This window comes from Camelina sativa, chromosome 18 (assembly GCF_030686135.1).
Source record: "Camelina sativa cultivar CO46 ecotype springtype chromosome 18, ASM3068613v1".
In the NCBI taxonomy this organism is placed as follows: Eukaryota; Viridiplantae; Streptophyta; class Magnoliopsida; order Brassicales; family Brassicaceae; genus Camelina; species Camelina sativa.
This window is the reverse complement of record NC_141897.1, coordinates 13,641,756-13,654,904: the sequence shown is the minus strand read 5'-3', so window position 1 is coordinate 13,654,904 and position 13,149 is coordinate 13,641,756. Positions and strand designations below refer to the sequence as shown.

Sequence of the window (13,149 nt, the reverse complement as noted above, 5' to 3'; positions counted from 1 at the left end):
GGTCAACCTAGTAATTATTTTTCTGTTAAAAAATCTGTCATGTTACAACAGATTTTTAATCATGAAAATAAATCTGAAATAACTGTGGAAAATAAATCTGCCAGACATTATATCAAATATGTCATATATTGTGAAAGTTCGTGGTGTCTTTATAAATAAATCTGTCATATATTGTGAAAGTCTGTGGTGTCTTTATACATAAATCTGTCGTAAAAAAATAAATCTGTCATCAATTATAAATCTGTCATAACTGTAGTTAAAAAATGTGTCGTCCAAAATAAGTCTGTCATAAAAAATCTGTCATACAAAAATAAATCGGTTGTGCAAAAATAAATCTGTCATACACAAATAAATCTGTCACAACTAGTCCCACAGACTTTTGAAAATATTTTAATTTTTTTTAAAAAATTCTGGAAGGGTAAAATTGACTTTATTTTTTTTCTAACAAAGCAAAAAGGGTATTTTTTTCTAACAAAGCAAAAAGGGTATTTTAGGCAAAAAAATAACTCATCTAACTCTCACATTTTATGAGTTACTTTAGTAATTAACGTCTTAATTTGGGTGAATGTAGTTTTTCTCCGTATTTTTTATAACTAGAAATCGGGATGGGATAAATAATCCAACCGAACAAACCAAACAATTTAGGTTTGGTTCGATTTTTTAGCTTGAATCTATCAGTTTTTTGGATAATTATTTTTAACATAACCAGATATTACCAAAAGTACATTGGTTTCTCCAAATTTAGACCGATATTAATAATACTCGAATCAAACCAAGTCAAATTTTGCCGAAAATTTTAAATTTAACCAGAAATACCCGAATTTGTTTCTCTAAAAAGCAAAAAACCCATACAACACCAAGTATATTTTCGGGTAATTCTGGCATCCTCTAATATTTTTTGTTTAACTGATAATTGAACTGAACCGAACCATTCCAAAGAACCGAAATACCAAACCTAATTGGAAGAGTTGCATGTTCTATCTGGCTGACTGTGACCAGCCATTTTAATACATTTTTAATAAATTTGCAAACAAGAAATTGTAACAGTGACAAAAATTTTGCCCTCCACAAAAAACGTTTGTACATAGTAAAAAAATGGCAAAATCTTTTATGTAAAACGTCTTATTATAGTAATCATGAAACAACACAACATAAACTCAAAAATCAATTTGAAACGATTTATTGCACCCAGCCCACTTTGATATTACTCCTATATTCTCACAGGTTTCACTAAGTGGGCCGGACAACTTTCTAGAGACGGAAGCTCTATGTGCAATTGTGCATGCACTAATTTTCAACAACCATGAAAAGAGCATTGCAAACATGTAGTCCATTTGGTGAGAAGAAGTGTGTTTAATTTATTTTCATAGTGGAGACGAAAAAAAAATATATATATTTTCATAGTGGATATATATATACAAAAAAAAATTTCTTGAAAAGAATATTATATCTCGTTTGTTGTTGGTGTTAAGTGTTAACTAAAGAATATTTGTTTCATTAAAAGAAATAGAAAATTATTTTCTAACAAGATTTATATAGCTTTTTTGTGGCAAAAGAAGATTATTGCATTTGTGGAAAAAAAAAAGAAGAAGAACTATTGCAAAAAGGAATAAATGAATTATTGGGTATCGTCGTCTCGTTTCTACTTTCTACCAATCATGGATAGATTAATTATCTTAAACAGCATTAACTTGGCACCCAATCAATAATATAGATTTTTATAACTTGGCACAGAAAAAAATATTTCTTTCATTCTTCTTTGCTTATGTGTGTATTCATATATAACTCAACCAATTGTATGGTTCATCTAATTTCTCTTAACTCCTCACTAACAAATGTGTGATTCAAAATGGTCACAGCCTTCTATTACTTAGCATGCAATTTGATTGTAACCCCTTTATAACCGAAACAAACAAATGTGTGATTCAAAATGGTCACTAACAAATGTGTGATTCAAAATGGTCACAGCCTTCTACCAATGATGAGTGATGAATAAAATGAAGATGGTGTAAGCATCAACGTCAGTCTCTTGATGACAACAAGTTAAATACCAAACATAATCCAGATCCAAGCTCATTAACGTATAGTTCAAACCAAGTATAACACTTTCAAACTAGGTTTGATTGTTACCGGTAACTTTCATGAGTATCACATATTAATTCCTATAAATTTATTCTTGTGCCCAATGTATCCCAACTCATGTGTGACACAACGTTGGGGTTGACTGAATTAACTATGGGATTTGGAATGAATTGCAGCTACCGTATTATCTTCATTTGTATTTGATAAAACTACCACCACACACAATTAAATCATGAGTATGTTAAGGCCTCAATCTGAATCAATTTTAAGGCACTTTGCCAATTTGGGATAGTTATACATCACCATTTTTTTCTTTGCATCCAAATGTGTGTCCTCTATTTTAAAATATAATGATCTAAAAGACACACAAAACAAACCTAAAATTAAATGAAAATAACAAAGAAAAATGGTCAAAAATATTTATTTAAAACCGTTAAAATACCAAGGTATCCAAATAATTTCTAGAAGATTTTTTTTTTCGGTCGAATGCAAACGTGAATGTTGTCTGTCTCCCTTTAGATTATTCAAAAAAAAAAAAATCAATTTCTCTAATGTTTGTGGGTGCTTGGTTTGACTTAAATTTACACTCTAGAGATCGGAAACCGCTTAATTCCATATCATATTTAGAGATGACGAAAATTTGCAATATACCTCTCAATTTAAGAAAATCCTTCCAAGAATACCTTTAGAACATATGTTCTTCAGCCCAACTAGCTAGTTAGAGCCTTAATAATAAGTTTTTATTTTCAGTATTTTTAGCAACGATTCTCAATAAATATTTGTTTAGTTTAAAATTTTATTAAATTTTAGTTACTACCAAAAGACCAAAACAAGATTATATTTTGTTTATTAAAATTTTAAAATAATATTAAGAAAAAAGCCACACGTTAAATTTTAGTCATAGCCTCTAGAATTGTAGGCAAGGCATTATCCGGGTCGGATCTAAAAACATTGAAAAAGAGTGTAGAGATATGTTGTTAAAACCATAATTACATGGTACAAAGATTGTCAAAAGTGGAGAAAAAAAAAGTTGGGATTTGAGTGCTCTAACTACTTGATTAGAGTTGAAGCAACATCTTCCATTAGCCAATCTTTAAAATATTTCTCGTTCGGAAATGTTGACCGACGATTTAGCGGAAGGACATGCATATGCTGTAGTTCTTTTTTTTTTCCTTTCCAAAAGCGTAATAATTACAAAAGAGTTATGCTTTTTATTTGCTACAAAAATTCAATATAATTAGTGGTAACTTTAATGATGATCGACCCCGCCTCATTGGTAGATCAAACATTCCAAAAGGAAAGACAACAAAAACGAGAAACAGTATATTAAAATCATGTTTATTCCTTTTGGTAGTGACACCAATTTATGTAAGCAATTTGGATTAACAACAAACTCTGTTCTCTTTTGCAGACCATTGTAAAGCAGACTTTATACGTTCGTTCAATATAAAGTAGTCGGTAAGCACGTGACAGTCAACACCACCAAATATATATGCCTTCCTCAGTTATGTTACCTTTCATGTATAAAAAGCTGATGCTTCTGTTTTTCATAACGATTTTACCATATATCGAACTTCAAATCCATTAAGGTTTTTCAAAAATGTTTTCTGGCGGAATTACAGATTTTGGATTTTTGATAGAGGAAGTAGTACTTTAAATTTTGGATCTGGGGACGAGAGAATTCGATCTCATGTGTGGAACTCGCTCTCTCGAGTCAGCTAGTGTAAATGAACTTTAAGTCTTTAACCATATCACCATATATTGAGTGTAGTTTGCTTCTATATATTCTCATCTAACAGCTTTGTTAGATTACATTGTGGATAACTAACACTGTATGTGCATATACTTTATACTGAAATCCTATGACAGAAAATTTAGTCAGTTCTATATAATATTTAACTAAAGCACTGAAATAATTGAAGAAAAAGACCAAGCACATGGTCTCCATATTAAAAGTTCAAAAAAGCAAAAGAGGGAACCTAATGATCTTCAGCCATCTTGGTCGCCCCAGAGTTGGCACCAAATATGTTAGTAGGGAATTTATATACAGTTATAGATAATCGATTTGAGTGCTCCATTACAGCAAGTTGTGATGTGGTTCACATAAGCAATATAGATACGTACGTCACCAGTGTGTAAGAAAAATATCATCTTCGTCTTATTAAGTGTTGGTATTCTACTAGTATTTGTCTCTATTTGGTAGCATTGGCTCAATAACGTTTTCAAAAAAAAAATCATGGATTATATAATCAAGTTGTTCGTAATTTCTTTTGCCTTATTTTATATAATAAGGATATTATTAAGGCATTTCTGAAATTAAAAGAAAATGAAACACAATAAAAATTAAGAAAATTTTCCACTAGATAAATTGTTCACTTAAGAACCCACATTATACCAGATTAACTAGTATGATAAGTTTAACTTTTTTCTATCGTGGCCTCTAATTTTTAAGTTTACGGCCTTGGATATTTTGCCCTCTCTCCATAATTAGAGTCGTTATAAAAGCAGTTTTGCTTGTTTATACGGTAGAACCTCTATAAATTAATACTCGGTAAATTAATAATTTTTATAAATTAATAATTTTTTCTGATCCCAAGTTGGGACTAGTGTAATTTTGGACACTATTTAATAATATAATAAGATAATAATTTTTTTGAAAATCCTTTATAAATATATGATTCCATCAATAATATAAATTAATAATTATATAAAATTATCTAAATATATGTATATATATATACACATTAATTTTTATTAGAATTTATTTTAAAATTTTTACTATATAAAAATCTTTGAGTGTTATTTTCAAAACATGATAATTGTTATTTTTCTTGAAATTGATTTTATAAAAATATTAGTTATAAAGATTAAATCTTATTTTTGATTTTTTTTACCAAATTAGGAAAATCTCTCTATAAATTAATAACTATTAATTTATCGAGAAATTAAAACCTCTATAAATTAAAAGATTTTCGTGGTCCCAACATTATTATTGAGGTTTTACTGTATCTATATATTTCTTTAATTAATGTTGTTAGAAGTTTAACTCTATTATCATGTGTCATATTACAAAAAATATTATTACATTTTAATTAATTTAATAACTAACAAAATAAAATATGTATTGGTTTATAAAATAATAAAACAATATTTCCAAAATTATTAAATAAATTTATTTAACAGATTCCATTTATTGTTTCAGAAAATCTTGGAAACAATAACTAACTTTCTTTTTGTCAGCATACAAGATTGGCCTAAAGGCAATGAGACGAAACATCATTTACATAAGTAATAAGATGTGCTTCTGGCACGAATCGTTCCAGATTATCTGCTTTACTATTCTGCGAGCGAGGAGTTAAGATCAACAAGAAGAATGTGAATTCCTCTTTATCTTCCTGAATGTCCTCCAAGTAAGTTGTGAACGCTGGCCACTCTGAAGGTGAAGATATCATCTTCACTAAGTCGGAGCAATCGGTAAGGAAAACAACATCCTGATTATCCATCCCATTCATACAACGCATCGCCTAAATGAGAGTTTCGACCTCTGCATGAAGCGGGGAGAGACTACAACGAAGATTGGCTGCCCCCATATAAGGGACACCCCCCCCCCCCCCCCCAAAAAAAAAGGAGGAGAACAAAACCAACCTCGGCCTGCATATAGATCTATCGCTTTCCAAGAGTCATCTACAAAACATAAAAAACTTGTCTGATATCCATCCCTCATGAAACCACTACCACCGCCAGGGTATACCCTGGGAACCGAAGTTACAGGCTCAGCCACTTCCTCTATCTGTGCCATAAACCAAGTTTTGGACTCATCCTCCGCTATCTGCAAAATCGCTTTTGGATTTGGATCCAGGTTACTAGAAAATTTATCATTCTGAGCCTTCCAAAGAAACCACAAAATCCATAGATAAATCTCTGGGGTAGGTGTCTCCAAGAAACGCCAAAAAAGAAAATCCATATTCGCATAGACAGACTCCGAAGGGAAAATCTCTGGTCGCATCGGAAACTAAGATAAAGCCCACACCTGATGTGCCGACATACATTCAAACAGAACATGATTGATGGTCTCTATCTAAACTCCACAGAGCGCACACTGAGTATCACAACCCAAACCACGCCTTCGGAGATTAGTGGAAACTGTCATACACCCGGTAATCACTTGCCACATAAATGCCGAATTTTAGGAGGACATCTAACGTTCCAAACAAATGCTTGTAGTTGTTTAGGAAACAATAGCTACCTATTTAAAACAATTATAAAACTTAATTTTATTTTTAAAACTAAGATAAGTATTTGCATCCATAATCGTTTAATAATGACAGTTATATTTTAAAACTAAGATATAACATTGCTTACATTTTAAATATATAAAATACTATATCTAATTTATTAAATATTTTTGTTCGCACTATACATCGACACAATGACATCTTTATTAATATATAAGAAATCACAAATATTAGATTTTGTTCAATATAATATATATATAAATCAAGATTCCTAAACACGACTACTTCAATACGAGTTTCGTTTTATTTTATGGATTTTATGAAATTTTATATAGTTTACGAATTTGAATATTGTATCATGTATTGGGTTGAAATCATAATATAAAAATAAGTAAATTAAATATAAAAGATTATAAAATGTAGATAATAAATCAAATAAAATTTCTACTATTATTTTATAACTAATAAATTATGTAAAATTAAGGCAAATATTTTCCCGTGGTGTACTGAGTATCTAGTTTATTTATTATATACACAAACGTTTTCAACACATATTTGCTTTCTAATTCTTTTGGAAAAACTGATTCACGTATATGCCTTTGATACTATACAATCTTGACGAACTAATGAATGTATTGTTGTGTTTCCATTATTAGTTATGTTAGCTAATTACAAGTGTAAGTTAACATTTCATATTTACCAAGAATTCTATTTTTTGTTTTTCTTGTGTTATTCGGTTCTTGAAACAGATTTGAATTACTGTTGAAAATGTACTATCATATTTAACAATGGTCCAGAAACATAATCGAAACCACACATGAATGGTCCTCTATATATGTGAGCTTTGTTTAGTTTTATGTGCTATATTTTTCCGAAAGTTGTATTTGCTTAGATATATATATATATATATATATATATATATATATATCATACTTTTCGTTTAGAAAATTGAATTAAACCTCCTGCCCTAGTACCTAAGCACGTGTTCGTCCACTAAAGACGGCTTCGTTTCTACATACTTATTTTTGTAAGTATATATACCAAAGTTTCTCTTTAAAATAATGTACAATCCTGAAGCATAAATACAGATTTCAAATTTGTACATCGACGTTTGCTCACATGGTAAAGCGCGCGGCTTGAACAAATATTATTACTTTTGTTACACTTTTGTTTTTTCGTTCGCACACTTTCTTCTATCTGATGTGCGGAATTATGAGTTTTCAATTATTTTTTTGAACTAAAAAAAAATTGATAACGAATGCAATAACCATCTTTTTTTAATGTCTATAACACACTTATATTACCGAGACTAAACTCAAATTATAACATGATAGTGTGACTATTAGACTGCTTCACTTTCTACCATACTTAAGATGATGAAATAGAGTTTGAACCCTGAATCTTTCTTAGATTAGTGATAGATTCATGCCCCATCCTCGTCATGTTTGTAAGATGATAATCATTGGAGTAATAACTTATCACCGTCTAAGTGAAGTAAAAAATATGGTTAAGTGGACATGAGGTTATGGGTTAAAAACGTGGGAAAAGGCAAAAAGCAAAAGGGCCACCTTCTAAGCACTCTCTCTTTTGAATGGTAATTCGTGCCTGTCAAAGCTTAGACTCTGTCGGAAACACAACCCCAAAGCCACTTACTTCACCTCTTTCTCTCTCTCTTTTATTATTTATCTATTTATTTTAAAACTAAGAGAGGGAGAGAGAGATAAAGTGTGAGATTCTACAAACCCCAAGAAACCCCCTAAAAAAAAGAGGAAATAAAATCAAAGTGAAAACAACATTAGTAGTTTTTTGTTTGCTTGCTCTCTGTTTTGCTCTGTCTAGGACATTGGGATTAAACTAACTTCTCATTCTCATATTCCACCTTCTTCTTCTACTACTACTTCTTCTTTGTTCTTGTGTGCTAAAACTAATCAAGAAAGCACAAGGAGACAAATAAACCTATCCATTTCATTACCAAACAAGCCGTACACATTCTTTAGTTATGGCTTCTTCTTCTTCATTTTTTTCTTCAACTACTTCAACTATCACATCAAAATTTATTTGGTTTCTGCTTCTTCTCTCTCTTCAACTACACTTGTTACACGGATCGGCTATACATGATCTTAAAAACCAAACTTCATTCAGACCCGACAGAGAGATTCGGAAGCTTAGAAGAGTGGAAGCATATCTCAACAAAATCAACAAACCTTCCATCAAAACAATCCACGTAACCAATTCATACTCTTTCATCGAATTTGTTTTCTTGTTTTTTTCTTCATTGATGAGAACATTTTCGTTATTGTGAAACTACAGAGCCCAGATGGAGATGTAATAGAATGTGTTTTGTCTCATTTGCAACCAGCATTTGATCATCCTCAGCTACAAGGCCAGAAACCACTAGTAATGATCAATGATCAATCTACTCTTTCACTTTGCTTCTTTTTATACATAATTTTGGAAAAATACAAAAAAGTGATTCTATTAATGGAAACATGCAGGATTCACCAGACTTGTCAAGAAGAAGAAATGAAACAACAGATGAGGAAAGTTTTAATCAGTTATGGAGTATGTCTGGTGAAAGCTGTCCAGTTGGGTCAATACCAATGAGAAAAACAACAAAGAATGATGTCTTGAGAGCAAATTCACTACGACGGTTTGGTCGGAAACTGAGGAGACCCATCAGACGAGATTCCTCCGGAGGTGGTCACGAGGTAACTTCTTCTTCACCTCTCGTATCGTATCGTACGAATCGATCATGCGGGAGAATAATAATGTTTTCTTATGCTTTACTTTATCTTTTTGGTTGTTGTTCAATAAAGCATATTATTCTCCAAAAAAAGACATCTAAAGCATAAAATAAAATGATTCGATCGAGAAGGAGAAATACTACAAAAGAGTCTTCGTTCAACTGATTTCTTGATATTGAAGATAAAGTGTGAACTTAGAGTTACTTTTAAGGTGTAAAAATTCATAGTATAGTAAATATACTATACTATATGGTATTTTATACTATTAATAGAGATTAAATTTACGTACATGCAGCATGCGGTGGTGTTTGTAAACGGAGAACAATACTATGGAGCTAAAGCAAGCATCAACGTTTGGGCGCCACGTGTCTCTGATGCTTATGAGTTCAGTTTATCTCAGATTTGGCTCATCTCTGGATCCTTTGGTCATGACCTAAACACCATTGAAGCTGGTTGGCAGGTACAATCTTTTTAAAAAAAAAATATAAAACATAGTTTATTTTACAAGTGCTTTTTGGAAAAAGAATGAATTATTTTGTTAATCCGTATCACTATTTTAATATTTACCGAATAACTTTATCACTAGAGAATCAACCTTGCTAGAAGTTAGAATTCCAGTCTTTATTTACATTTTCGTTTTGCTTTTAAGCACAATAGTTTTTTGTTAGTATTATAAACACAAACGCCAAATAAAAACAAAAATATAATAGTTTTACATCATTCTTTTCGTGTTTGACGTTTACGTTTATATATTACAAAAACACAAAGATTAGCTTTCGAATCAATCAGGAACTTAATTAGTCAACCTTCTAATTATCTAAACAGAGAACCAGCAGACAAATCAACTAGTACTATACAGTAATGACCTGCAAAAAGAAGTGTGGTAGGGATATATAGAGATAGGGTCCAATTAATAATTAGGTTGGTGGTTACTGACTACATAGCATTTTGATCTTTTTGCAGGTTAGTCCTGAGCTTTATGGAGATAATTATCCAAGATTCTTCACATATTGGACGGTAATAAGACCAGTCTCCACTTTTTTCCAACTTTTTTTGATAATTATTTTAATATCATGGAACAGAAATTGAGTTGAAAATTTTGGAAAAAGCAGACTGATGCATACCAAGCAACTGGGTGCTACAATTTACTCTGCTCTGGATTCGTACAAACCAACAATAAAATTGCAATTGGTGCAGCGATTTCCCCGAGGTCCTCTTATAATGGAAGACAGTTTGATATCGGTTTAATGATTTGGAAGGTCAGTCTTATTTTTTCTTCCATTTATTTTCCCACTTCTAACCATATTTTTACCATATTCAATTCATAAACAAGGACAAAAATTTCCTGAAAACTTAAAATACTACTATTTGTACATACGTGATATTGGTCAAACCACATAAAACAAATACTTATATCAGCATTTTTGATGAAAATTATGGTGGAATCATTAGTACGTGTGCATGTGGTCTTTGAATCTACCGATGAAACTTCGAAATTTTTCAAATTAATTGGAATGTGTAATTTAGCGCATTAATAGGTGTTCTGTTCTTCTTTTCTTTCTAGATTATTAAGAAGAAGAAGCTGACACAGTCACACACACTAGTATAAAAAGTTAAAAACAGTTATGTGTAATTAATGCTTAGGCAATTAATATGATTGCTTCAAACTAAAGATTTCTTTTAGATAAGTCCACCAACACAAAATATTGCATTTTAAAGTGTAAAAGACCGACATGTAAAGTCAATAACGCACTTGATACGCTACGCAGATGTGTACCATTTTTTGAAAAAAATCAACCGACACAATTAACATGATAAAGCTTATTCCACAAAATTTTTGTGTATATATAGTAATGAAAGTTAATATATAAATATGAATATAGTTGTTATACGCCATAGTGAAATGCAAGACTTTATTTAATGTTATGCCTACATAATTTATTTTTCTTAGACATAGCTCTCATGTCACAAAAAGAACTCACGTAATCATATATTTGACCTAATATGACTCGTCAAAGAATTGAATGAAAATCACCCCGAGCTTAGTTATTACAACGTGTGCCACTGTAGGTACTTTGAATACCTAGCTATAACTTCTTGGAGAAACAATAAAGATATCAACCAACCTCGAATTTCATAAACTGATCTAATAAAAGAAAGATGGCTTTCAGCTTTTTCGAAACATTGTTAATAAATAAAGAGGTTGGATTTGGTAAAGAGCATTAAATTTAAGGATATGAAATTGATGACAGAAACTTTCACTGCACATGTAGTAAAAGCAAATCTTTAATGTACATCTACTAGAAACCTGTACGCGCAAATTTAGCTGACCTAAAAAATATGGAACATCAGTTTATGTGATGCAACTCAAATGAAACTGGTTATAAGAAACTATATAATGACGGATTAATAATTAGAGTTTAGCTAAATCTATTGACGTTTTGATGTAATACAAAAGGTTTTGTAGTCTTCGATCGTTTGATTGTCTTTTCGTTTGGTTGTATATGTAATACGTATTTTTTGGCAGAGTAACTCACAACCATTACTTTTAAAAACTATAATTGCAACGGCCAAACACAACACATGGTGTAAACATTTCCAATAGAGATATTCTGCTTGCGTTCACAATTTACAAAAGATTTTTTTATCTATACTATACTCTTATTTGTCGCCTTGAACTTAACCATGGTATTGCCAATTAACATAATGTAGGATCCAAAACATGGTCACTGGTGGCTTGAGCTAGGAAATGGACTTCTTGTGGGATATTGGCCGGGCTTCTTGTTTAGCCACATGAGGAGTCATGCAAGTATGGTACAATTTGGAGGGGAAGTTGTGAACAGCCGATCAAGCGGTGCTCACACTGGAACGCAGATGGGAAGTGGCCATTTTGCAAATGAAGGATTTGAGAAAGCTGCCTACTTTAGAAATTTACAAGTCGTTGATTGGGACAACAATCTCTTGCCTCTGAAGAATCTCCATGTCTTGGCCGATCATCCGGCTTGTTATGATATCAGACAAGGCAAAAACAATGTATGGGGGACTTATTTTTACTATGGAGGACCTGGTCGGAACCCTAGGTGTCCTTGACTCACCCAAACCAAAAAAAAAATATTATATTTTGTGTGAATTAATGTTATTTTTGTTACTAAAATTTTTTATTTCTTCTTAGATTGTTTTTTTTTTTGGTTTCTGTAAGGCTATTATCAAACATAGTAACAAGCCGTGTATGGCCCCTACTGTATTTTTAACGTGATGAAATAGATAATTTCTATACATAAATTTTTGTTAATGTAGTAATATACTATATGAATTTTATCAAATTGTTCGTTTTAATATATATTGCTCAAATTCGGAAATTAGAAATTGTTCTTTCCCATAGTTATTCAGGAATGTACGTAGAAACAAAAGAAAAGACACGGAACTGATAAAGAACGTTTATAAATGCGAATCAAACCGAGGAAACGGAACAGAGATGAAAAATAACTAGGACTAGGGACGATGACGGTGGGTTTGGAACTTTGGATATAGGTTAATTGGTTTATTCATTGGCTCATTTACATTAAAAAGAGTCCAAGGACTATGAGTTTCACGGTGACATGTGGGTTAATTTTATATATTTTGGTGAAAATCAAATATAAATCTATCATTGTATAATATTATTTTATAAAATTATAATTTAAATCTCTAAAATGTTTAATTTATTATTAGCGCAGAATTTTCATTTTTCTTTTCACTGGTGTATCATTATTATTATTATTATTATTATTATTATTATTATTATTATTATTATTATTATTATTATTATTATTATTATTATTATTATTATTATTATTATTATTATTATTATTATTATTATTATTATTATTATTACTACTACTAGGACTCAGACCCCTCGCGATGTCGCGGGAAAAGTATTTTAGAAGAAAAAAATAATTTAAATTTAAAATTTAAAAATATACATTATGAAATTATTTGAATGTAATAGAATAGTTTGAATATATAAACATATTGTTACTAAAAACACAATCATCAAAATGAAAACTTATAACAAAAAAATATTATGTAGAATAAACGCAACTTTGTAA

At 30.7% G+C, this 13,149-nt stretch overlaps 1 protein-coding gene across 1 annotated transcript; it reads left to right on the top strand.

The window, feature by feature from the left end:
• The first annotated feature begins 7,867 nt into the window (after window positions 1-7,867).
• On the top strand, window positions 7,868-12,343 carry LOC104761002 (protein neprosin). Its single transcript, XM_010484016.2, has 7 exons — window positions 7,868-8,541; window positions 8,628-8,714; window positions 8,813-9,025; window positions 9,357-9,521; window positions 10,025-10,078; window positions 10,174-10,320; window positions 11,774-12,343. The coding sequence occupies exons 1-7, from the start codon at window positions 8,317-8,319 to the stop codon at window positions 12,149-12,151; spliced, it is 1,269 nt and encodes a 422-aa protein (XP_010482318.2). The 5' UTR covers window positions 7,868-8,316; the 3' UTR covers window positions 12,152-12,343.
• The last annotated feature ends 806 nt before the right edge of the window (window positions 12,344-13,149 follow it).